Source organism: Danio aesculapii, chromosome 5 (assembly GCF_903798145.1).
Source record: "Danio aesculapii chromosome 5, fDanAes4.1, whole genome shotgun sequence".
NCBI lineage: Eukaryota > Metazoa > Chordata > Actinopteri > Cypriniformes > Danionidae > Danio > Danio aesculapii.
Genome location: NC_079439.1, coordinates 30251280 through 30277063, shown reverse-complemented (window position 1 = coordinate 30277063; position 25784 = coordinate 30251280). Strand labels below are relative to the sequence as shown.

The window sequence follows — 25784 nt, the reverse complement described above, 5'->3', positions numbered from 1 at the left end:
CCTTAATACAATAAAACAAACATTAACATTTTACTCAAACAGACCTAATCGGTAACACTTCATGGTAACTACACACTATTAATCATCTCTTAAGCCTTAGCAAACAGTTTCATTATTTGTTAATCATTAACTCTTCATTAATAGACGTTAGTAAGCAGTTTTTGACTGAAGCTACAAATGCTCTATTTTTGACTTGAAGCACATGTACAATGTGCTTAGTAACTGCATTTTCATACGTTGTTATGTATTAATTGTTCATTACTACACCGCAAAATCCTCTGAGTAAAATTTACCTAGTTCAGAGAGTATTTGGCCCCACTTTAAATAAGGGCAAACAAGTTAGTAAAAAAAAAGCTGCTGTTTGTGGAGTAGCTTAATGATCCTCTGCTGAGATTTTGAGAGATTCAATGCATTATATTTCAGCTGATTTCATCTAAGCCTGTGACTGAAGTCAGATGTAGTTTTGTGTTTCTCTTGTGTGTTACAGCAGGTGTTCATCATCAGTGATCAATCAGCATCCTAATTAATCCTTTCATTGTCTCATTAACTTGAGTAACTTTAACTCAATTTATAGAGGGAGCAAATACTATCTAAACTGAGTAAATTGACTCAGAGGATTTTGCTGTGTAAATTCATTATTGCATTATTTATAAGTAATTTGTATTTAAGAGCATTTGGTGGCTTTTAGGATCATTTAGAATGAGTTAGTAAATGATTAATTAATTATTCAAATCAACATTTATATATTTTATTATTCAGGCATATAGTAATCTTTACTGTGTATGTTAATAAATGCTTTATTAAGTCAACTTCATCCAGTTTTGTGACCTAATCTCAAGTGAGGACTATTAATGCTTTGTAAATCCCTTATATATCTGTTTTTAAACTGCTTACTAACGTCTATTAATGTAGAGTAATTACTTAATAGATAATTAATTCACTGTTTGTTAATGCCTAATAAATGATTCAAAGTGTGTTGTTATTATGAAGTGTTACCAATAAATCCATAAACTGAGAATTCTCAGTAGGGTCTGCTAATTTTATCCACAGTAGTAAATAATAAATAATTTATTATTATTGTTTTTTAAAACGACTATCTGATTATACAGTACACAATCCTTTATTAAGCTTGGATATAATCATATGTAGACATAACAGTAAGTACATACTGTATGTAGTGATATTCTTAACTATGGTATATTATTCTAAAAGGTGACAGTCTGCCTTTAATGAGCTGAAATGTATAGTGCATGGATGTGTACGTTGATGAATTTTCTGTTATAGTAGGATGATGCCACTGATGACATCAGAACAGTGGGGCGGGGCTACGATGTCACCACATTCTACAAGAAGAAAGAGAGACAAAAAGAGAAAGTGAGGAAAATGTGGGACATTATTACAGTATTTTTGTGACATTTTTAACGTTGAAACACCTTTAAATTAAATACATTTTCAATAAAAACAGGTTGTAGGATGACCTTTTTTCCTGCTCTTGATCACTTGTCTTCTTCAGCAGGGAGCTGGTCCTCGGGGGCGGCATTGGGGTCCAGAAAGTCTGCGTGCTGCAGATGCTTCAGGTATTTAACAGGAGTGATGGTGTGTGTGGAGCCTGTGATGGAGGTCAAACACACTCTAAATCATTACACTACCATCAGTAAAAGCATTAACAAACACACTAAATAATGTGGGGCTTTTCAAATGCAAATTACAAATATGCAGCTGTAGACTAACAGACTAGATGAATGTTTTGCTGATCCCTCCTATCAGCAGATATGGGTTTTCACTCTGGCACTCTATAAGCATTTTTAAGGCAAATAAAGTAATCTTTTAATAGCCATAAACAATGCGATGAAGAGCGGAATGCTTTTTTGTCCTCTCAATTCATATTTAAGGTCATTTAAAAAAATCTGCAGTATATTTGAAAAGTTTGGGTTGTTAGATGTTATTTTCTCTTGCGCTCGCCAGGGTAGCATTTGCTTGATTAAAAGAAGAGGCTGCGTAAGTTGTAAATTATGCATTGAATATGGGCTCATTTCCAAAAGGCAACACCCAAAGACAAATATAATCTGGAGAATTACAGTCAAGCCTGAAATTATTCATACCTATGGCAAATTCTGACTCAAAGTTTTTGTTCAAATGTAAATAAAAGTTGGGAAATTAATTTTTTTCCCACAATGATGCCTCTTGTACATCATTTTATTACCTTTTGGGAGAAACCTGTGTCATTTCTGGTCAAAAAAAAAAAAACGTACTGGTTGAATAAAGGTAACTAAGTCAGAATTTGCCAGGTGTATGAACATTTTGGGCTTGACTTTATTCTTGGGATGGCAAAGCAACATTTTAGCACCATCACTCATGTTTTCAGTGTCACGTGATGCTTCAGAAATGATTCTAAATGCTGATTTGCTGTTACTAGTATTTTTACTAATGGTATTTATAATAGTTTTTCCTTTTTTAACACTTTATTTTACGGTATACTGGTTACACGTTCCATGTACTCATTAGAGTAATAACAATAAATTGTGCATAAATTGTTCACTGTTTAGTAACTACATCTAGATAATTAATATAACTTATTTATTATTATTATTATTATTTAATTATTAATTAATATTACACTGTAAAAAAAAATTAAGTCAGTACAAAAAAACATAATCCTTATTTACTTTGGCTTTTTCTTGTGCATTCAACTTTTGAAAACATCAGCTGCTCTGACCTAAATTTATTTGTCAGTAATAATGAAAACATGTAGTTGGGTTAACATAAGACTATTAGTTTTTTGGAGAGGTGAGCTACTCTGTAACAAAACTTAAGTTGGGCCAACTGAACATTTCCTTTCATTTTATTCTAGTTTACTCAAAAAAAACTTGGGCCTGCGCGGACACAAGCTCTAAACAGTTAATCATAATAATCATCAAGGGAGGCGGACAGGATAGTATGTCAACATTACCGCACACTCCATTTTGAGTGAAGGCTTGCAGCCTGTGTTTGTTTTTCATAATTGCTCAATGTAATTGACTTTTTTTTTTACATTCAGAGCTTGTTCATCCTTAATAAAAATAATTATTTACTAAAAATAAATGATTTTTAAGATGACAGCACTTTTATACAGTTATTTATACTTATTTATACTTATATGTATAAATAATTTTATACAATTATACAATTTATTCTATTTTTATATATAAAAATTTTATATAATTTATACAATTATGTATAAATAATTTTATACAATTATTAAATAAAAGCATAGAAACTCTAATTCTGGTTGAAATGTAAAGATGTAAATGGACAGCAGAAGAAATTGTAAATGTATAAGTTAAGAATCGTTTTGGAATCGGACCATGACCCCCAGAACCGGATCGGGTTTGATTTATTCCCTAATTTTAACCAATTCATTGCGCCCTTTATAAATAAAAATATTAACTACACAGTAAAATAAAGGATGACTGAAGTCACAGCCATCAAAAGCAGGCCAGTGCTGTGTAATGTGGTGTGTTATAATGCATGTCTCAGGAAGTGTGAGTCACTGATAGTTTGGAGGTGTCAGAAAGGGCCCTTCAGCTCTGAAACCCACCGATAAGAGCTTCCCATTTGCCGTTGGCCTGCGTGACCTCATAGACGCAGCGCATCTCGCTGTAGGTCACACCACCGACGATGAAGACGATGATGCGTGGGCCGTTACGGATCTCGCCGGGGCTTTTGTTCTTATGCCAGTTTCCATAACGGGCACTTAAAATAGACAGCAGTAGTATTATCGCTGTATATTGCTGCAGATGATGTCATATACTTGATCCATACTTTATTTTTGTAGGCATAATCCTACCTGGTCGCTGTGGTGGTTTTTGAGGACACTGTTCGTGTGGAGATGTAAGGGTACTGTTTTGGGTCGAGTTTGTCTTCAATGGCGTCCTATTGTAAAATAATTAGGAGAAATTGAGGTAAAGGAATGTTGGGGTATTGAAAGAGAGGCAAGCAGTGTTGGTTGAGCTCACCTCCATGATGTCTTTGACTAGAGGTGTCCATCGGGAGAGCTGGTATGTTTGCTCACTGATCCTTTCCTTGCGGTCAGATTTCTTCCCTTTGCGCGTGGTTGCTTGCTGCGGAAGAGTTATGCATTTCTGAGCTCAGATATTATATTGACTTATACACACTATTCTGGATGTTTTCTATTTGTAAGTTACAAGTGCTGATAAAAGACTTATCTAAGGTGGTTTTCTAAAATATATATTTTACATTAAAGTTTGAGTATTGCAGTCTGAATGTAAAAATAGGAAGTGCGTGTCCACTATTAAATATACAATACAGGCATACCATACATACTATACATTGACAAACCAAAACATTATAATCAGCAACAGGAGATGCAAGTATTGTTGTTAATGTCTTAAATTAAAAATCTGTCACCTGCCGAATTTTCCCAACCTGTTTGCATTTATTTTTTGTGTTGAACACAAAAGAAGATATTTTGAAGAATGTTGTAAATCAGTAGAATTTCGTAGGATTTTTCCTACTATGGAAATCAATGGCTTCCAGTTACCAAAGCTGCTTTTCCACTATAGCTATAGCTTGACACGATTACAAACATTTCTTTCACTCAAAAAATAATTTTTGCTTCTTGTTCAAACTACTTATTTAAAATGTTTGTTTGTTTATTTCTATAGCGCTTTTACAATGTAGATTGTGTCAAAGCTGCTTAATAAAGAAGTTCTAGTAAAGTCCAGTTTTCAGAGTTGAAGTTCAGTTTAAATTTCACTGCTGAACGTCCAAACACTGAAGAGCAAATCCACCGATGCGCAGCTCCACAAGTCCTGAACCAAGCAAGCCAGTGGAGAAAAAAAACCACAGACGAAGTAAAGGGGGGGAAAATGAGCTGAAACAACACAATTCTTGAGATTTTTGAAGGACAACTTAATATTTTTTTTGTTCAATCCACTTAACTTTGTAAAGTTAACTTAATTGATTTGTGTTGAGACAGCATGAATTAATTGTGTGGAATCTTTCTTTCTTTCTTGTTATTCAACAAAGTAAAAAGGAAGGAGTCCTAAAAACAGCAATGTCTGATCCTCGTGCATATCGCTGTATAAAAAAAAAAAAAACTGTATCCATGCTGAAAGGCCCGGATAAGCACGGAATTAAATGGTTAAGCGAAGAGAGGTTTGGTCGGCTTAACAGTTTTCAAAATATCTTCTTTTGTGTTAAACAGAGATCAAAACTGAAATATGTCAAGAACCCTTTCAGGGTGAGTAAATGGTGAGTAAATTTAAATTTTTGGGGACAAAATGTAGTATGGGCAGTATTTGATTTCAGTTAAACTTGAATTAAACTTTAAACAGTCCCATAAAAGCAATTTTTTTATGTTTTTTTAATTGCTTTGCTGCAGCAAAGGCCTGTAGGTAAACTTATATCTCGGATGAGTGCTCTTGTCACAAATTAAGAAATTACAGTTGCTAGAATATCTAATATTTCACAAATATCTACTGTATCTAACATACAGTAGCTATAGAAAACATATCATACATATCAGACCCCTTTGAAATAGTTATTTTTTTGTCATACAGTCAAATGAAATCAAATTACATTCCAAATAACTTTTCCAGCCTTTGAAATGTTTTTGTAGCCTTCTCCTAACCTGTGCCTTTCTGCAACAAGTCTTTTGAAAGCATGGTGTAATGTAAGTAAAGGTATAGATTTTCACTAGGTATGATGATTTTTCTATTGGCACTGTATATGACCAAATATGAAAACTAAAATTTATAAGCTTTGAAATGATACATAGTCATTCAACCATCCTTTAGGTTTAAACTAATATGTTATTGTTTAAAATGCATAATAGCAAGCACACCACAGGTGCTCTGACCAGTCCATAATTCTGGTGACAGAACGGAGCGAACATGTTTTGCTTGTATAAAGAACAGTTCTCCAGGTCCAGCTGACCTCTGAAATGATAGGAACCCCCATATGAGCCATGTTGGAGATGATGTCACTGTCCTCTGGAGGGATCTGAGCATGCTGCAGGAGCTTACAGAGATTCTCTTCCGACACACCTATCAGACAGGAATAATTACACGTAATTACAGAGTTTGAACTGCCTCTGAATCCCTGAAGGGCAGCATTATGGAAGTTTTGCTCATTGCTGTGTGATATTAGTAAAGACTACTGTGTGTACAAACTTTACCACCCCCATCTCACCCACACACAACAAAACAAGGAGAGAATCCAAAGCATTGGCCATTTTCAGGCTCCCTTACCGTTCTTGAGGAAAATGTAGAGCAGGATGATGCGGATCTTGTCCATGATGGTGACATTGGCGTCCAGTAGAATGGGTACAATGGCTCTCATGGGATCTTTAATCTTCTCACCCTCTGCATCTGTGCCCATAGCTAGATCCTATGACCGAGCGCAAAGACACTATTAACTCCTAATTAATATGAAGGTTTGAGCTTAAAGACGGATCATAATTAAGCCTCACCTGCTCAACACGACACAGTTTGTCCACTGTGCCCTGGTAATGCTTCATGCAGTCTTCTGCTAAGTGCAGATGAGTTGAGTACTGGAAGATCATCATAAAGGCACTTTTAGAAAGATCACTACTATTGAGTCGGTATATAAAACTGTGTGAATGTTTTAAGTACCTTGCTTAACTCTTTCTGGTACTGTGGCATCTTTTTAAGCATTTGGGAGAGCTCTTTCATGGTGGTCTGGAAGATGCAGAAATGAGTGATTATTAATAGGCAATAATTTAAAAAATGGTAGATTTGATCAGGCTTAAATAACGAACCTTCTCTCCTGTGTTCATCTTTTTGCTTGCGGAGAAGTCCTTTAACGATTTAGTCACTGCCCTAAGTGGACATAAAAACACAAATGTTGTAGTTTAATAATTTGTATTAGGTTATGGTAATAATTAGGCAAACAATATTTTGATTTTCAGTGTGTTCATCATTAGTTAGGTTAAACTGTTCATGTTTTTTTGTTAGTACACTTATATGTATCAATTATATATTATACAACAGTTCTGTCTGGTTCTCAAATCTGATTGGCTGATAGCCATGCGATATTCTGCAATATCAGAACCAATATCTTACAGCATCCTCACCCTTTAGTATTTCTCTGTCCACATAGAGTGACAGCAGGTCAATAAACTCACTACAGTTTGATAAAAATTGCAGCTGTTGGACAACATAATGTACTTTTAAGGGTTATTTAGGTGAGAAGAGAATGTAGTTGTTTAGATTGCATCTATGCAGTTTCTTCATAAGGATAGTGCCTATTTTAAATATTTATAATTTCTGAGATTCAACGCGTCAGCATCCATCAGCCTGTCATTGAGCAGAGCTAAGACGGTTGACGTTGTCTATTCACAAGATGGCGACAGAGACCGCATAATAAGCCTTTAGAGGACAAAAGATTGACCTATTTTCAGACTACAGTTGATCTAAACATGATCAAATTAATGAGTGAGATTCTAAGTCGATCTCTCTCTCTTTTATGTTGTAGTGCTGTATTTATACAGCATGTGAGATGGGACTCACATGTCAGGAATGCATGTATTTTGTGTTGGCTACTCTTTGTATAACCCGGGGCTACTTTTTGGTTGGCCATCTGTTGTTGGTTTGCCTGCATGTGTTCAGTGTTTCTCCTTATTGCAAGCACAGCAGTAATCTGGTAAGTTAGTTATTGCGCTGCTTTGGTTTTTGGGGTGAATTATTGTGATATCTTGATTGCAACAGAGAAATTTTGGGAAATGTCTCTAGACTGAAGGCATTTCATGCTGTTCAGCCTTATAATCTTAAAATGTCAGCAAAATCACCTGTTTTGTCATCACTTTAGATATTACGCTAGAGAATTATTCAAATACTAGCTCTAAAGTGACGTTGGAGAATGAGATGGGTTTTTTACTGTTCTGACGTCAGCTGCAAATGTGAAGCAATGGTGGAAGTAATTAGTTCCTCATACAAAAGGATTTTTAGACTCTCCGTGTTTGATTCTCTTTTTTATATCCACAATTATGCCGTCGAACTGTTGTACAATCACAATATCACACTCGTAGCAGTGGGATATGGCTTTATATCATCACTGGTGGGATACTTAGGGCCCTAATCATACATCCGCTGCGTAAAACATATGCTGGATAAGTTGGTGGTTCATTCCGCTGTGGCGACCCCGGATTAATAAAGGCACTAAGCCGAAAAGAAAATGAATGAATAAACATAAAAACCACTGCCTCCATGCCTTCTTTATCTCGGGGGGCTTTTTCAGTTTATTTATGACAATTTTCTTTTCATTCATTCATTCATTTTCTTTTCGTCTAGTCCCTTTATTAATCCAGGTGACTAGTCTAGTTTTGGCCTATTCTTAGACGTCTATTAGATTTTCACTGACAGCCCAAATTTTGCCTTGTTTTAGTAAAAAAAAAAACTATGTTTGGACATCTATTAGACATCTTTTAAAAGCAAAAAATACTAGCTGGGAATTAATTTAACTTTACTAAATTTACTAAACTGTAATATACTGTAGAATGGCATGAAGTTTCTTTCAGACTCATTTATATGTTTTTCAAATGCTAAACTTTTTAAATAAAAAAATAATCATTTAAATATGGGTCTGGAAAGGTATCTGTTGCATAAAATATATGCCAGAGTAATTGGTAGTTTAATCTACTGTGGCGACCCCTGATAAATAAGAGACTAAGGCGAAGAAAAGTGAGTAATACTTTAATCAATAGTCTTTAGACCCTTACCACTTTATCAGAATATTTAAAATTATTGATTACAGGGTAAATTAATTATATGTTTTATGTTTTTAAGTCATACAAGTTCAGAATGCTTGTAATAATAACAGCCCCCAGTAGGGATGCAACTATTATAGATTTTGGTTGTACGATTATAGTCTGAGGAATAATCACGGATTCACGGTTATCGCGATTATTATGCATTCATTCATTTCAAAATGCTACTAGTTTAGGAAAAATCACATGAAAACTCCTTTTATTTTAAAGTGTTATTTACTGCTACTCATTAACTAAATAATACAGGGCAAAATAATCATAAAAACAAACAATAGTCAATTTCTCTCTGGACAAAACAAGTTTGACATTTAAACAGAAGTAATAATTTTACACTGAAAATAAATGACAGAACAAAGAATAAATAAATACAAATATGTGTTCAATGTAAATCTAAGCTACATATTAGCCAAGTATTTTCCTTTTAAATAGAACAAATTAGTAGTAATGTGTATATTCCATACAAAGTATAAAGCTGATTGGTCAGTTCTTGTTATGTGACTCGCTGTGCGCTTGCGGCATGTTTTAAACTAGGTGCTTTTTAAACTGGAAAGCGCAAGTACGTCGCACCCAATATGCGCATACCTCCATTGGAAATAACGAACTTGCCTGCAAAAGACGCGATATGTGAACAACACTTAGTTAATAGCCTCAGCCATAGTTAATCCAATGTGCATGCATATTAGGCTGGTGTACAAGCTCGGAACTTTAAACTAGTGCACAGTTGGCATAACTTTTAGTTGGAACAGTTTTGTTCCGTGCAGACACATGATGTTGAGAAGTCTTTACGATTAATTAACCATGATGAATTAAAGTGCGGTTAATAGTGAAAATGGTTAATCGTTGCATCCATAACCCCCAGTAACACTCCAAGGCATTTCCAATGAGTGCCCTATAAAGGGTTAAAGAGCCTTGATGGTCTTACACTGTAAAAATGCAGGGTTCCTGCAAGGTAACACAAATTTAAGTCGATTAAACACAAAAAATCTTAAGAATCGCAAAAATTGTGTTGTTTCAGCTCATTTTAAATAAGTAGTTTGAACAAGCAGCAAAATCATTTTTTCAGTGTAGTAAGTATTAGAAATCTTACTATCTCCAAACTTATGAACAGTAGTTCATACAATACTGTATATAATAAATGGGCCAGACTTACGTGGACACCTCTGCTATGTGTTTATGTCTCAGTGTCATCCAAAGGTCATCATCTTCATCCAGCAGCACCTCTTTCATACGCGTGTCACCCATTCCACTGGTTTCATACCTGATAAACACACACACAGAGACCATCAGCATCAGTAATCTGCCTACAGCGCACATGTACAATATGATTATGCATGGCGATATTGACACGGATTAATGCTCGGATTTGGCCGAGGGTCAGTTCAAGCTTCCTGAGCAACCTCAGATCAGTATATAATTCAATTACAAACTGCCAGTGATAAATGATTACGTGTAGACATCATTCTCAATGGGCAGCAGGTCATATGCCATGGCCTGAAACGTGAGCTCGTGCAGAAGTGGCGAAACAGGGTCAAAGCCACGATCCAGAATCAGTAGCTGGGAACGTGCTTTATCGGGTCCCTGTGGAAGAGAGGAAAGATGGATCACAAAAACAGTAGAGCAAGGAATTAAGGTTGGACAGTGAGAAATTAAGGTCACTGGTGCCTGACAGAAGCAGTTTATTTTATCATTCGAGACAAAATATGGTGCTACGAGCTCTCAGGCTCACCTCTCCCAAAGTGGGGTCATCCGCTTTATAGCCGTCCAGTTTATCCTGAAGCATCTGGGCCAGGACTGCATTGTCCTTGTACTCTCTAAAAGAGAGAAAGGCATAATAAGTCATGATGCCGCCTGACAACTACAGCTCTGACCATTAACTCTCGCTGAACATACAGAGTAAAAATGATTTTTGGAAGTTGTAAATAAAATAAAGTTTATTGAAGTTTAGAGCTGCACTTGATCATAAGACTCAGTGGTTTGAAGCATATTGTTTTTGATTCATAGGTCAGATGTTTTTCTGTTGAGTGCAACAAAAAATACATATTTTTTTTACATAACTAATATAACATACAGTACACTACCTGACAACACGTTTAGGAACAACAAATAATAACTTGACTTCTAGTTGATCATTTGGTATCGGAAGTGGCTTATTTGACCAAAATAAAATATGATCAGGCCTTGATTTTTTTATTATTTAATCAGGACAGTAGGTCTGACTTTGCTTAGACAAAAGTCTCGCCACTTAACAGAAATAATGTCCAGTAAAGAATATAAAGTCATGGTGCAGTGGAAAAAAGAGTTACTATTGTGTATGACTCCCATGAGCTTGGAGGACTGCATACATCTCTGCAATGACTCAAATAACTTATTAATAAAGTCATCTGGAATGACAAAGAAAGCGTTCTTGCAGGACTCCCAGAGTTCATCAAGATTATCTAGATTCATCTTCAATGCTTCCTCCTTCATCTTACCCCAGATATGCTTAATAATGTTCATGTCTGGTGACTGGGCTGGCCAATCCGGGAGCACCTTGACCTTCTTTGCTTTCATGTACTTTGATGTGGAGGCTGAAGTATGAGAAGGACTGCTGTCCTGCTAAAGAATTTGTCCTCTCCTGTGGTTTGTAATGTAATGGCCAGCACTAATGGCTTGATACCTCAGGCTGTTGATGTTGCCATCCATTCTGCAGATCTCTCGCACTCCCCCATACGGAATGTAACCCCAAACCATGATTTTTCCTTCACCAGACTTGACTGATTTCAATGAGAATCTTGGGTCCATGCGGGTTTCAACAGGTCTTCTGCAGTATTTGTGATGATTGGGATCAGTTCAAAGAAAAATCTACCTTCTGCCACTTTTCAAAATGATCAAGTAGGAGTCAAATTATTATTTGTTGCTCTTACAACTGGGATCGATGACAAAACTTTTTGTCAGGTAGTGTATAGACATTATTAAACAGAACAAATAGCACAACTAAATACAGAAATACAATACCTAAACAGTATTTTCAGTTTCTCTTGTATTCAGATGCAAAAAAGTAAAAAGTGTATTGTTTAAGTTTAATAGAATATATTAATTTAATCTTAAAATTTCTCATTCAAGACAAATGAGTGATTTACTGTATTTAAACTCTGCTTAAAGAGCTAATGCGTAGACTCCATATACTAATACACATGCATTTTCCTTTTTTTTAACGTTTATGTTCACTGAAGATCAATTTTGACATATATAATTATAAAATGTATATTTGTCCTTCCAAGCTCAAGAAGATGATAAAAAAACACTAAATTCTGTATTCGTGCTGTATCTGAGATGGGGGTCTCTGTGTATGGGTGCACACACAAACAAACAAAATGGTGTGTATTTGTGTGTAAATGGTTTTTAAACCATTGCAATTAATCAGCAGATTACATGGAGGCCTAACTTTGATTCATTACACCCCTGCAAGAGTTACATGAAGCCAATATTCCTACTTTTTACCTCAAAATGTCATGTTTATTTAATTTTATTTCATTTAATGTTTCTTTTTCAGTGTGAAATGAAACTGTATTTGTAATTTCATAAACTACCAATCTGAAAGCATTTTTTCAGTCTAGATGAACACTTAAGACACTTTCTAATCTGTTATATCAGAGTTTTTAAATAGCGTTTGCGTGCTTGTGTAAGTTATCTTTGCAGATGGCTGATGATGCTCGGAGTCACATTGCAGATGTGTGTCAGCAGATGGTGTTTATGAAAATGTGAATTTGACAGTGATATGTTTATGTGTGTTTCCTCTTGCTTTCTCACCCTCTGTATCTAACAGCTGGGTACTCTTTCAGTGTGGCGCACAAGGTGGCTATTTGCTCGGCTAAGCGCTCCAGCACCTGGTTCTTTACATCAGCTTTAAACGGGCTGTAGAAATCCTGGAAGGCATCTAATTTGTCCACTGAAAACACCTGAGAACAACATAGCAACAATAGAGACAGATTATTTCATATTCATAACATCATCTCAAATCTGTCATGTGATTATAGTTATCAGTGCACACAGTCTCAGGGTTAATGGTTAAACAGTCTTTGGGTGCGTCTCAATCAGCTCCTTAGCTTCCAAGGTCGTTCATCAGTAGGATGTGTGCACTAATTCGGGGACAGCAATGAGCTTGGTTCACTACATGTTGGGACACACGGAGTGTGGCGTGAGATCATCAAAACGGGAGTTTATCAACAACAGCAGAACTAATATGTTTTATATATTCTTTTTACTAAGTTTATTACAGCTTATTTTACTAAGTATATTACAGCTAAATATTTGGATAAATAATTTGTTTCATATACCAGCGACATTTCAACCATGAAACAATTATAAATGTTTGCCAGATTGTTCCTAACATAATTAATTTTGTTCGTTCATGTTGAAAATAAATAAATAATTAATTATTTTTATAAAAACATCAATTGTTAGTCATTACGTTTTAGTCACAAGATTCATCTTTTGAGTTTCTGTACTGTACTGAACAAGGGTGCTAATTGAGACGCACCCTTTTACTTAATATTTTGTTAAAATATTTAAACGCAAAAAGCTATTTTTACTTTTTTACATGCATCTTCTCATTTAATTGATTTCTGTGTGTTGATAATAGGGTTAGTGAGACAATAGACAGCATTGCAAGCCATTACCCAAACCAACCAACTACAAACAGAATCACAGTAAAAGATTAAAAACTTTAGTTTGAAGCACAGAAGTATATTAAATCATTCCATCTTGTGGCTCCTTTGGAGGTGTTATGAGGCCCCCTAGTGGGTTCTGACCCCAGATTAGGACCACTGAAATAAATCTATGGGGACAAATATCCAAAAATCTTATTTAAACATTCTTATATAATTTGGTGCCATGTTTGTTTGTTTGTTTGTTTGTTTGTTTGTGTCTTACAGAAACAGTTCAGCATGGTTGAATGTTATCAAGTCAAGTCATCTTTATTTCTATAGCACTTTTTACAATGTCAATTGTCTCAAATCAGCTTTACAGATGAATAAAGAATACAAATCCATAACAATATTTCAGATAGTGAAACATATTCAGCATATCAGACAGACAACAGTGCAGAATACTGGTGTAGTTTGAGATTAAATTGAAATTATTCAGTTCAGCTTAATACGGATTTCAATGTCAAGGAATGATCCACTTACCCCCAACCAACCATGCCAGAGATTGACAGTACCAAGAAATCACATTCCTAGCAAATAACATGAATTTGATGAGCGTGCTTGTTACTGTCCCACAATCCACTTAAATTACACCCTTTTATCAATATATCACCATCTCTTCCTGTATTCTACATAATCTATAGGCTATGTTCAAATCAATTCAAGTTTATTTGTATAGCGCTTTTCACCGTAATTGTTGTTTCAAAGCAGCTTTACAAAAGGTGCACATTATTGCATTACAATCAAATTAGTTATTAGTTACTAATAACTAGGCCCACACGTATTCTGCACACACAGAAATCCACAGATTTTTTGCCCATAATTGAGTCTCTTTATTTACTGTGTAAATGTGTGTAAATTAATATTTATCAGTTTTTTCAATTAATTTTAGTAATAATATTGGCTAATATGAAAGTGTTCATTTGATTTATTTACAATACAGTTTGTAAAGTAATAATTAGTGTTTTATTAGATGTATTATATGATAGACTTGCTTTGTTTACCAAATAAGTGGATCTAGATGGATTTGCATCGTAAACATTAAATAAAAAATTAAAAGATATTATTTTTTATTTCATATATTAAGGTTTTAGTTATGATACTCCTAAAATAATTCTGCATAAATCCGCAGATTTTTACTACTAATAACTTTATCTAATTAACTTGTAATTTAAATGATTTAACAGTTAAAGTTATTACATAATTAGCCTGCAGTTATATAGTATATAGGTGATGTCTATGTGTACATGTTCAATGCAGTTTACTTGTGTATTAAGTGTATGTGTTGTCCTCAGTCTTCGATGGTTAGCATCATGTTCTCTATGCAGTCTATATATTTAGCACACATTATTCCGAATAATCTACAGTAACATAAAAACCTCTTTCTCTCCCTTGGGATGACCTGTAATCCATATTAGTGTAGTATATGTGTCTCCCTATCCTAACACACTAGCCTCAACATACTGCCCCATCTGTCATACGAACAAAACCCCACTGACATCCAACCAACGGCCCTTCTCATTGGCTACCTGCTGATTCATTGATGGGGCATTAGCCAATGGGCAGCGGGATTAGGGCTGGGGCAGGGAGGGCTGATTCAGCCACTCCTCGGGATTAATTATAGAGGGCAACAACAGCGGATTGGAAGCCCAGAGACGGCCCGACCAAAGCTGCTCTCGAATGTTCCAGTATCATACAAGCTGGGCTCTTGCTTTCACCAGTCTATAAACCCAGATCTCTGTACTTACTCCTAAGAATCTTTCTACCGCCCTGGCCTCTATAATGTAGAGTTTAAAATCTTACCTGTGATTCGTAGGGCAGGAAGGCGATGTGAATCTCAGTCAGTGTCTTGATGGATTTAGAGGCACGGGATTTACTTAGCAAGTTGAACAAGGAATCTGGAATTGCTGGAATTGATAATTGGAAAACAAGAATGAAAAGTGGGTTAAATGTAATAGTAATGTATTAGATGTGGCAGAAAGCTTATGGTGAAGGCCAAAACAAAAGTAAAAAAACACACCAACCATCAGTGAAGAAGACGTGTGCCCCTCTGTATATGGGATTACGAGGATCTCTGAAGTCATTGATGAGTCCCTCGACTGACTGTTGAAACATTTAGACATATGTACAGTATATTATGTATATTAATTATATTTTTATATTCTTATATTATACACGTACACTACTGGTCAAAAGTTTGGTATCAGTATTTTAAAATGTTTTAAAATAAGCTTCTCCTGCTCACCAAGACTACATTTATTTCATCAAAAATACAGTACAAATTGTGAAATTGCGAAATGTTATTACACTAAAATAACTGTTCAAAAGTAGTTTATCATTTAATTTAATCAATTATTCCAGTGATTTTAAAGAGGAATTTTCAGCTTCATTACTCCAGTCTTCAGAGTCACATGATTCTTCAGAAATCACTCTAATATTTATTATTATTATTATTATTATTATTATTATTATTATTCATTCATTTATTCATTCATTCATTTTTTTTTCAGCTTAGTCACTTTATTAATCTGGGGTTGCCACAGCGGAATGAACCGCCAACTTATTCAGCATATGTTTTACGCTGTGGATGCCCTTCCAGTTGCAACGCATCACTGGGAAACATCCATACACTTCTCACACATACATAACGGACAATTTAGCCTTCCCAATTCACCTATAGCACATGTCTTTGGACTTTGAAACCAGAGGAGCCGGAGGAAACCTATGGAACACAGGGAGAACATGCAAACTCCACACAGAAATGCCAATTGACCCAGCCAAGGCTCGAACCAGCAACCTTCTTGCTGTGAAGCGACAGCGCTACCCACTGCGTCACCGCACTACCCATTTTTATTATTAAAATTATTATTATTTATGGTAATACGAGTAAAGCAATAATGACTGGAGTAATAATTTGAGACTACACACAATAAAAAAGCAGTTATTTAAAATTGCAATAAATATTTAACAATTTAACAATTCTTTTACATTTAATAAATGCTGCCTTGATGAACAGAATAATTTTATAAAAAATAAAAAAAAAACATGAAACAAAAAACTGACCCCTGACCAGTACTGTATATATTTTACATTTAAAACTGAATATATAGTAACATTCAACATTCAATCAACTTTGTTAGAAACACTTCTGTTTGTGTAGCTTACCTTTTTTTATAATTTGTATTTCTTTTATTTTCTATAGCTATATTCTTCATATTTAAAGTTTTAAATATTTTATATTATACTTTTTTTCTATAGCTGTAACTTAAACTATTTCTGTATCTAACATATTCTGTGTTTTCACTTTTTATATGCATGTTCAAACAAGATGTTTCTCTTCTGCTCACAAAGGCTGGATTTGTTTTTGCTTGAATATTTTTAAAATTCAATATTTTCATTTTTATGCTTTATTTTTTTTCAAATGCCATTTATTTCACTTGAGTCTTTAGTGTCACGTGACCCCACAGAAATCATGCTAATATATTTATTTGGTGCTAATTAAAAATATCATTTATTATAATTTATGTTTAATTGTGCTTTATATTGTTGTTTTTTATACTCCTGTTTTTTTAAAAACATGCTTTGTAACATGGTACAAGTGTCTTTGTTGAGTACTAATAGCTTTTAAAAGTATTAATAACTTCCTTATTGAGCCTAAACTTTTAAATTAAAAAAGTGTTAGTGTATATATATAATTTATGTTACACATATGTTCAATTAAATGTGCTTGTCATTTGTGAAGGACTGATCTCTAAAGATATCAATGAAATTATATTTCATTTTGGTGACATTTCACCATTATATTGTGTTTTGTGTCCACAAAAGGCTATGAAAACATGAGACGGGTTACCTCATCAGATGGAGTGATGAGAAATATGGCTTCCATGGTGGGAAGAGGCTCACGTTTCTTGGTTATATCTTCCACGACTGGAAAAAGAATGTTGCGTTATTATACCTGTATATATTGCCATATCAATTCATGCTTGGTTTTAACATTTCTATGAGACTGAAACTCACTTGTGATTCCCTCAGACATGATGTCGGTCATTTTACAGCATGATGAGACCATTCTCATGCTGAGCTTGTCCACCACCAAAACCTGAAGGAGAAGAGCATACATTATATAGTACAACATAAAGCAAATCCTTTTTGACATTATATATAGACTGAAAGGACAAGCATAACACAACACATTGGATCTGCAGACAACTGATTTTTTATTATTTTTTTTAACTGAAGATTGTGTTTGACTTCACAGACAAATCTTGCACATGAAGAATAATGTCTATAACCATGGTTAACTTATTGATCTTATTGTACAATGCGGAATTACATAAATGTTTATGATTGTTTTAGAACTTCCGATTTGGTTGCATAAGGGAAAAATGACAAGGAATAGTAAATGGCATGACTATACTGTACATAAAAAGTAGAATGATATAATAAGAAAATATCACTTTGCAACATCAAGAAGCTTAATGAGCTGGATTTTACATCTAAAAATCAATGGAAGTGAATGAGACCGGAGTTTCATGGCAAAAAGATTCCAATGTACTGATCGTGACGTCAAAATTTAATGTCTAGCCAGCATCTATTAGGTTGTGTTGGAAAGTGACCAAAATCTAATGTCAAGCCAACATCTTAAACTTCATATTGACATCAGATACTGACATTTATTCATCATAGTGGTATCGTCCACAACGTTTTTGGTTGGACGTTGGACATTGATGTTGGGTTCTGATGTCAACCTGATTTTCATTTCCAAACAAAATGCAACATCCCAACAACGTTAGGGTACAACGTCAATATGGCGTCATGTTGATGTCCTGTGCCTGCTGGGTAAGGTCAATAAGCACAAGATGTTCTTTAACAGTAATGAGGGTGAGATTCGCTTTTACCTTCCATTCTCCCTTCTTCTTCACCTTCCTAATGACATCGTTCATAATTTCTAGGAGGTAAACAAAAACATGACCAATGACATAATTTATCCAAAATTAGAATAACACATGAGACAATGATCAATTTAAATGCATTTTGCATACAAGAGATTAAAGAGATAGTTCATCCAAAAATCTAAATTTACTCACTATTGACTCACCCTTAAGCAGTTATAAACCATTATGGGTTAAACACAAAAGAAGATGTTTTGAAGAAAACTGAAAAGTTGTAACCATTGACATTCATGGCAGGAAAAACAAATATGGAAGTCAATTGTTGCAGGTTTACAGCATTTTTCAAAATACCTTCTTTTGTGTTCAAAAGAAAAAAATACATTTACACAGATTTAGAACAAGCGTAGTGAGTAAATGATGACAGAATGTTCAACTATGCATTAAAGCAAATGTGAGTAAAAGCTAGAGTCAAGATCACAGGAAATAAGTGCCAAAAAGTCAATAAATGGTAACTTTAAAACAAAGTCTTAGCTTTCTGGTTCTTACTAAAGTGTCACATGAAGAAAAGTGAATAATGATAGCATTACAAATTACACTGCTAGATTTATCATATGGTTTATATTCAATCTGATATCTTTAACTATGACAGAGATACAGAGAAAGATATTTCCAAAGACTCCAAATTAAACTGCTCATTTAAAATGGTTAAGTCAAAAGAAATGAGCAATTCCATGCAAATATCAAGCTTGACACAAAAATGAATTTTGTTCCTTATTAATGCAAAAATGGAAAATAAAATTAAATAAATAAAGTTCTATTGAGAACCAACTCTTATCCTTTTGATTAGTATTATTTTGTTTGGGTTGTGCAGTTTAATTCACAGATTTGCACTCACTACTTACTTCTATTTTTTAAAATATATTTATTATCTGTTTTTTGTCCTGTCTCTGTAATCCTGTTGCACTGTAGAAGCTCTGTCACGAAAACAAATTCCTAGTATGTGTGAACATACCTGGCAATAAAGCTCTTTCTGATTCTGATTCTGATTTTTTACAAAGAATGTTGTATACCGTAAACTTGCATACTTTTTGGGCACATCAATAGTGCATGTTTATTCCCCTCATTTATTCCCTCAGAGATTGACATTTTTCTGACTTTAACTCTGTGGTTAGTTGGGAAATAAAAACAGATGTTTCAGTATACAGTTAACATATTCGTTCTCTGTGAATTTCAAGTTTTTACTGCAAACGGCTCATCCATAAAGCTGGAATTGCTCAAATATACAGTGGTTGGTACAGCTGTTTGATGATGGGCATGTCTGCCATAGTCTAAATATATTTGAAAGGTGTGTGCTGAAACACTGCATAATCATGTACTTTAACAGGCTTCTACACTTCATGCACACTCAGTCCATTGAGACAACAGTGCAAATCATGAGGTGTCGCAGAGACTAAATATTCTCTCTTCTTTTGAATCCTATCTTTAAAAAATACCTGTGACATTTGCAGAGTCTAATAGTCTTGTTGCGTGTACAATAACATTATGGTTTGCTTGAAAAATATTTATGATTAAGTGTTGACATATCTATCTTTACAAATGCACCATTTATTTATTTATTTATTTATTTATTTATTTATTTATTTATTTATTTATTTATTTATTTATTTATTTATTTTAACAAAATTATGTACTGTCACTGTCCGGGCTGCATGATATTGAAAAAAAAACAGACATTGTGATATTTTGTTTTTTCTGTGATTGATATATTGTGATTTGAATACACTTTCACAAGATGACTTGAGTAATACTATTTGAAAAGTATTTATAATTTTAGGGAAGTGCATCTGTATAAAGTATACAAAATTATACAAAAATATGCCAAATAAAATAAAGCACAGATGAAAACAACAGAACAAAGATTAAAATGAAATAAACAGCGCTTTGTAGTTTTAGTGGAGTCTAACAACATCGAGGCTCAGAAACACAATAAAATGTAAATTAACCGTGTATAGTCTTCATTGTGTAATTAGACAATTAACCTTTAGAATTGTGCCCAGGTGGCTTAAATTTGCTTGAAATCGTGGTGACAGGGCTTAAAAATACATTAATATGAAATTCATGCTATTAGATTAGGTCAAGTTTTATTACTCCCAGCATTGACTGTTGCAGATCTGCACATTGCAGTATCGATTCTGAAACGATATATTGTGCCGCCCTAATTGTCGTATTCATTAATGTCTATGTATTTACATTTGGAACCAAGACAAAAGAGTGATATTGTGTATCATCATCATAATTTCTATTTATTTTCATTTAGATAAACCCTTAACTGTCAGCATTCCACAGGTGATACATTTGCAATTACATATTTAAAACAATATCTTACTCTAAAGCTAAACTAATCTATATCTTATCAGTAAAACAGATAAATACACATTTTGACACGGGATTGCGGGAAAAAGAAGTGAGCCAAGTCCTTTAAAGTCATTACACACTCACAATCATGCAAAATTAGTTAATATTCATTTTAAAAGTATTTTTACAGAAAATATTGTAACCCAGTGAGATTTTATGTCATATTTTATATTTTACAAATGTCTTCTGCGTGTTTGTTAGAGACTAACAAATAAAATACCACCAAATGGACACTGTGTTAGAAATGATGTATACTTCTATACTTCTATAATTCTATACTTAAATACTGTGAAAAGTAATAAAAATATGTAATATCACTACATCACATATGTTCTATCATTCTATGTTCTCTCTTCGTCTTGTGGTAATGTTTGATATTGCACTTAAATGAAATCTCACTGAAAGCCCCTTTTTTATACATCAACTTGATTTGATTTTCTGTCAGTTTTAGGGAAAAACAGATTCATGGTATATGTATTAATCACAGTACTTTTACCATCAACCTAGGCTGAATTTTTTTTAAATTATGGGATGTGTTGAAAAAAAATGCATTGAGTGTGTTAACTAGGAACATTAGGAGTTATTTTTTTGGTAGGGTAGGTAAATGGTTAATAAATGATTGTAAAACAGATTTATTGTTTTATTATTTTATTATTTATTATTTTCATTAATTGAATGTTTTATTGAACTGTTTCCACTTCACCAACAGTGGTCTGCTGACAGTCCAGAGTGTTACAGTTACTATGACTTACTAAACACTGATGTAAAATGTCACCCAGTGTAATACTAGTTTGTTTACTCAAACATAATACCAGAAAGAAAGGAAATAATTTAATGGTACTTGTTTTCTATTTGTTTTATATTCTCTATTTCTTAGAGGTTTTTAATTCAATAATAGTACACTATATATAAACAAATATATGGTTATTTATTATTTTCATTGCATTAATAAGCACAGGCCAGAATAAGAATAACTTTTCATTTGACATAAATCAATCTGTTACTCTGACAAATTTTTTGTTCATTTTATTTTCTCAAATGTTCATTGAAACATTAAAGTACATGCATTTAACATGCATTCTATGTGTCTAAATCACTTTTTATTTGTTTTATTTTTATGCCAATATCAAAATGCGACATTTGATTCATTGACCCATTTGTCAATACTGTATTGTCATATTTATGTATTTGTTTTTTCTTATATGACCTTATGGAGATATGTTTTGATCTAATTGTTAGGTACATATTTTCAACCTTTTTGTGTTGTTAATTAATTAAATTTAGTGTTGTTGTTGTTGTTATTGTTTCAGTGTACTTATTAAAGTTTTAATAAAAAAAATGCAAATGTACCATTCTTGTCTTTTGTGACATAAAAAATGGAAATGATCAACTTTATTTTATTATTTTAAATGATATATGTTGTGTGTTGCGAGAGAAGCCCAGCAATCACAGGCCTAATCTCTTCCCAATCCTCTTACACCACCGGCCTCTCTATTTTTATTCTTCCTCTGTCTCTCTTTCTCCTGCTCTTTGTCACTCCTTTTTTCCCCCTTGTTCTCACTCTTTCAGTTTTTCTTCTGGCGCTGGATGTATTCACAGTGGACCTGAATCATTTTTACTGTCCTCCTAAATTCTCCATTGAATTGTGCAATCCCAAACGCAACAGCTTTGTGCAGTCATATAACACATTTCACAGCTATTGACGCTGGATCTGTCAGTTCTGACACTCAGAGGTGTTGTTGCATTAAAATAAACTTGTGATGAAGCTCGCAGCCTATTACTGAAACTGCAGAACAACAAATCAACATCCAGTCTGACAAAATAACAGTTTATAAAGAGGCTGCTGGTGAAAGGTATATAGTTAATTGCTTTTAGATATGGGCAGAATGAATAATAAATTGATATTAAAAACCAGTCTGTCTAATAACATGACTAGACAAAAACCTTCCATAGCAGTTTTGTTATTTTGCTGTAATCTGCCTTCATTTCATTTATGCTTGGTGTTGATCGCACACTTACCAAAGTAATAAACACTTACACCTGATGATTGACAATGTTTTTGTCTAACAATATATATATATATATATATATATATATATATATATATATATATATATATATATATATATATATATATATATATATGGAAGCAGAAATAATGGTCAAAAAAGACACATGTTTATGAAGTGATATCTGGATTTGTTGAAAGAATGAATCCGAGCATCAATTATAAAAATCTCATCAGTCCTCGGTTGACTTTAAGACCAGCACTAGGCATAGGGCGATAACAGTTTTCAAGGTATACCGTGGTTCAGAAATGTCAAGGGTTTAAAACCGTCAAAATGTTCTGCAATACCGTTCCCAAAGTATGTGCACGATTTTTTTGTTTTTAGGACAACAGTACCTTCAGCAGAAAATATATCTAAAGATGCCAATTTAAATTGCAAAAAAATCAGTTTTTGAAACAAATGATGACAACAGAAGTCAATAATTCATTTAGCCTGATATGTTTTCTGCTCAAAAATATTTAAATGTTTCTCAAAATAAAATATATTGTGTTCAAAAGGGTAAAATGTTTTTGTTTTTAACCCAGACATTTAAAAAGAATATGTTTAAGAGCAGTAATCATGATACCGTGATACAGTGGTATTTTTATCATAGCGTCATAATGTTATACCGGCCCATGCCTAACCAGCACATATCAAAAGGGAAAATAAAAATATCTTTTTACATCAGCATTTCAGAAAATATCTGTAAGAAATGGAGAATAAAGACACAAAATGCTCATAAATCCATAAAACAAGTGCAGAGTATCACATTTGGGATGCCATGACTGATATTAAAAGTATGACAAAGGCAATTGTTTTTAGAGCTATTAACAACATACTGTATATCATGGAGCCTTGTTGTATTAGCTCTTAAAACAACTGCCTGTCTGAATTATTTGTATTATTTGTATCAGCTCTATTTTTCACTCTTTGTGCGTCCATCCATGCATCAGGACCATGAGCCGCCCCTCATATCTGGATCCCTAATCCACAGGACTACACAGATTAGTGTGTGTCTCCAATGCTTGTGTGCTTTTAGCAATATCACAATCATTATATGTAATGCCTAGTGGATGACACTCATTAATATATAATATAATATAATATAATATAATATAATATAATATAATATAATATAATATAATATAATATAATATAATATTGACCTGTTTCAATATACGAATTTAAGCAGAGCAGTATTGTTCTGTGAGGTTTATATTTTTTTTGTGTGTGTAGCCTAACTGTAATATTTGTTAATACAGCAACACACCCTTCATGCTAACATGTACCACACAAAGTACAAATATCAATGGAAATGCAACTAACTCCACACATTACAAATATCTAACATTTTCGCGTCAAAAGCAGCCGTATTTCTGCCTTACTTAAACTTAAGGAAAACATTTCTTACTTTCTCCGACAATCGCCTTGAGTCCCAGAGATGCCATCCTGAGTGCTCGCTCTCGCCGCCGGACTCGGAGTGCGCGCGCTCGAATCTACAGTTGGTGTAAATGGGATGTGGCTCTTGCGTCGATGCCTAATCCCAGCACACGCCTCCGCAGCTCCTCTGTTGACATATGCAGCATGTCTTCTAAACATACACACGTTTGTGCATCTGTTAACTCAGCCCTCTTAGCAGATTTTATCATGTTTTCACGCCTGTATGTGTTTTTTAAGCATATACTCTAACAAGGTGAAATTTGAATGGGATATGAAATTAATGTCATGAAATTAGTGACGTTTGGGTGAGAATGGTTGCAAACAGTTTAATAATTGGTGCGCCTGTAAGAATTGCGCGAGAAGACCACTTGGTGCCCACTAGAGGGAGACATCGACTTGTTATTCTGCCGCGTTCAAGTGGTCATTCAGAAATGCTTTGCTCGTTTGGATTATTTAATGAATATGTATTTAAGAAAGCCTTCTACAATATGATGTAGATGTATTATTTTAGACGTAAAAAACAACAGCGTTTTCGGATTGTTCTCTCCTTTTTCAAGACTTAAGAATACAATTAATGTGATCCTTTAGAAATTATTCATATGCAGTTTGCTGCTCTAAAAAACATTATTATCAGTGTTGAAATTAACATCAGTCTTGTGGGGCTTCATGTTTTATACAAACAAATAAAAAGTTTCATTTTCTTTTAAAATGTGTTTATTCATCAAGAACATTACATTTATCAAAAGTGACTGGCTACCTAAGATTTTTCTAAACTATTGTAACATACACCAAATAGCCTACAACATTTTATACAATTCACCTTTTGAACGTATTGTTGAGCTGGTCTCTTTTTCCCCTTATAGATTTACAGTAGAAATCTTATTATAAATCTGAAATCAACAGATATTTATATATACAGTGCATCTGGAAAGTATTCCTTGCGCTTCACTTTTTCCACATGTTTTTATGTTGCAGCCTTATTCCAAAATGGATAAAATTAATTTATTCTCTCAAAATTCTGCATGCAATACCCCATAATGACAATGTAAAAAAAGAGTTTCTGAAATTGTTGCAAATTTCTTACAAATAAAAAAACACAAATATCACATGTACATAAGTATTCATAGACATTGCCGTGAAGCTTTAAATTGAGCTCAGGTACATTCTGTTTCTTCTGATCATTCTTGAGATGTTTCAGCAGCTTAATTGGAGTTCACGTCACCTAAGGTCCCAGGATTGATAGTGCATGTCAAATCACAAACCAGGCATGAAGACAAAGGAATTGTCTGTAGACCTCCGAGACAGGATTGTCTCGAAACACAAGGCTGGCAAAGGTTACGAAAAAACTTTCTGCTGCTCTGAAAGTTCCAATGACCACAGTGGCCTCCATCATCCGTAAGTGGAAGATGTTTGAACCACCAGGACTCTTCCTAGAGCTGGTCAGCCTTCTAAGCTGAGTGATCGGCGGAGTAGGGCCTTAGTCAGGGAGGTGATCAATAACCCGATGGTCACTTTG

At 33.9% G+C, this 25784-nt stretch overlaps 1 protein-coding gene across 1 annotated transcript; it reads right to left on the bottom strand.

Moving 5' to 3' along the window:
• Positions 1-1183: 1183 nt before the first annotated feature.
• On the bottom strand, positions 1184-24290 carry stxbp1b (syntaxin binding protein 1b). The gene is made up of 20 exons (XM_056456924.1): positions 24240-24290; positions 18372-18421; positions 17491-17572; positions 17324-17400; positions 15498-15576; positions 15277-15380; positions 12578-12726; positions 10515-10599; positions 10236-10366; positions 9939-10046; positions 6782-6842; positions 6636-6701; positions 6473-6553; positions 6252-6390; positions 5938-6047; positions 3996-4100; positions 3827-3912; positions 3578-3732; positions 1479-1609; positions 1184-1343 (listed from the first exon to the last, which is right to left on the bottom strand). The coding sequence occupies exons 1-19, from the start codon at positions 24274-24276 to the stop codon at positions 1497-1499; spliced, it is 1818 nt and encodes a 605-aa protein (XP_056312899.1). The 5' UTR covers positions 24277-24290; the 3' UTR covers positions 1184-1343; positions 1479-1496.
• Positions 24291-25784: the final 1494 nt, after the last annotated feature.

Bases quoted from the DNA above. Each gene is read 5' to 3' on its own strand.
- stxbp1b (XM_056456924.1), bottom strand. From the start codon at position 24,276: ATGGCATCTCTGGGACTCAAGGCGATTGTCGGAGAAA. The intron at 18,422-24,239 runs GTAAGAAATGTT...TTTACCTCCTAG, and splicing joins CAAGGCGATTGTCGGAGAAA to AAATTATGAACGATGTCATT. The intron at 1,610-3,577 runs GTGGGTTTCAGA...CCTCCATCACAG, and splicing joins CAAATGGGAAGCTCTTATCG to GCTCCACACACACCATCACT.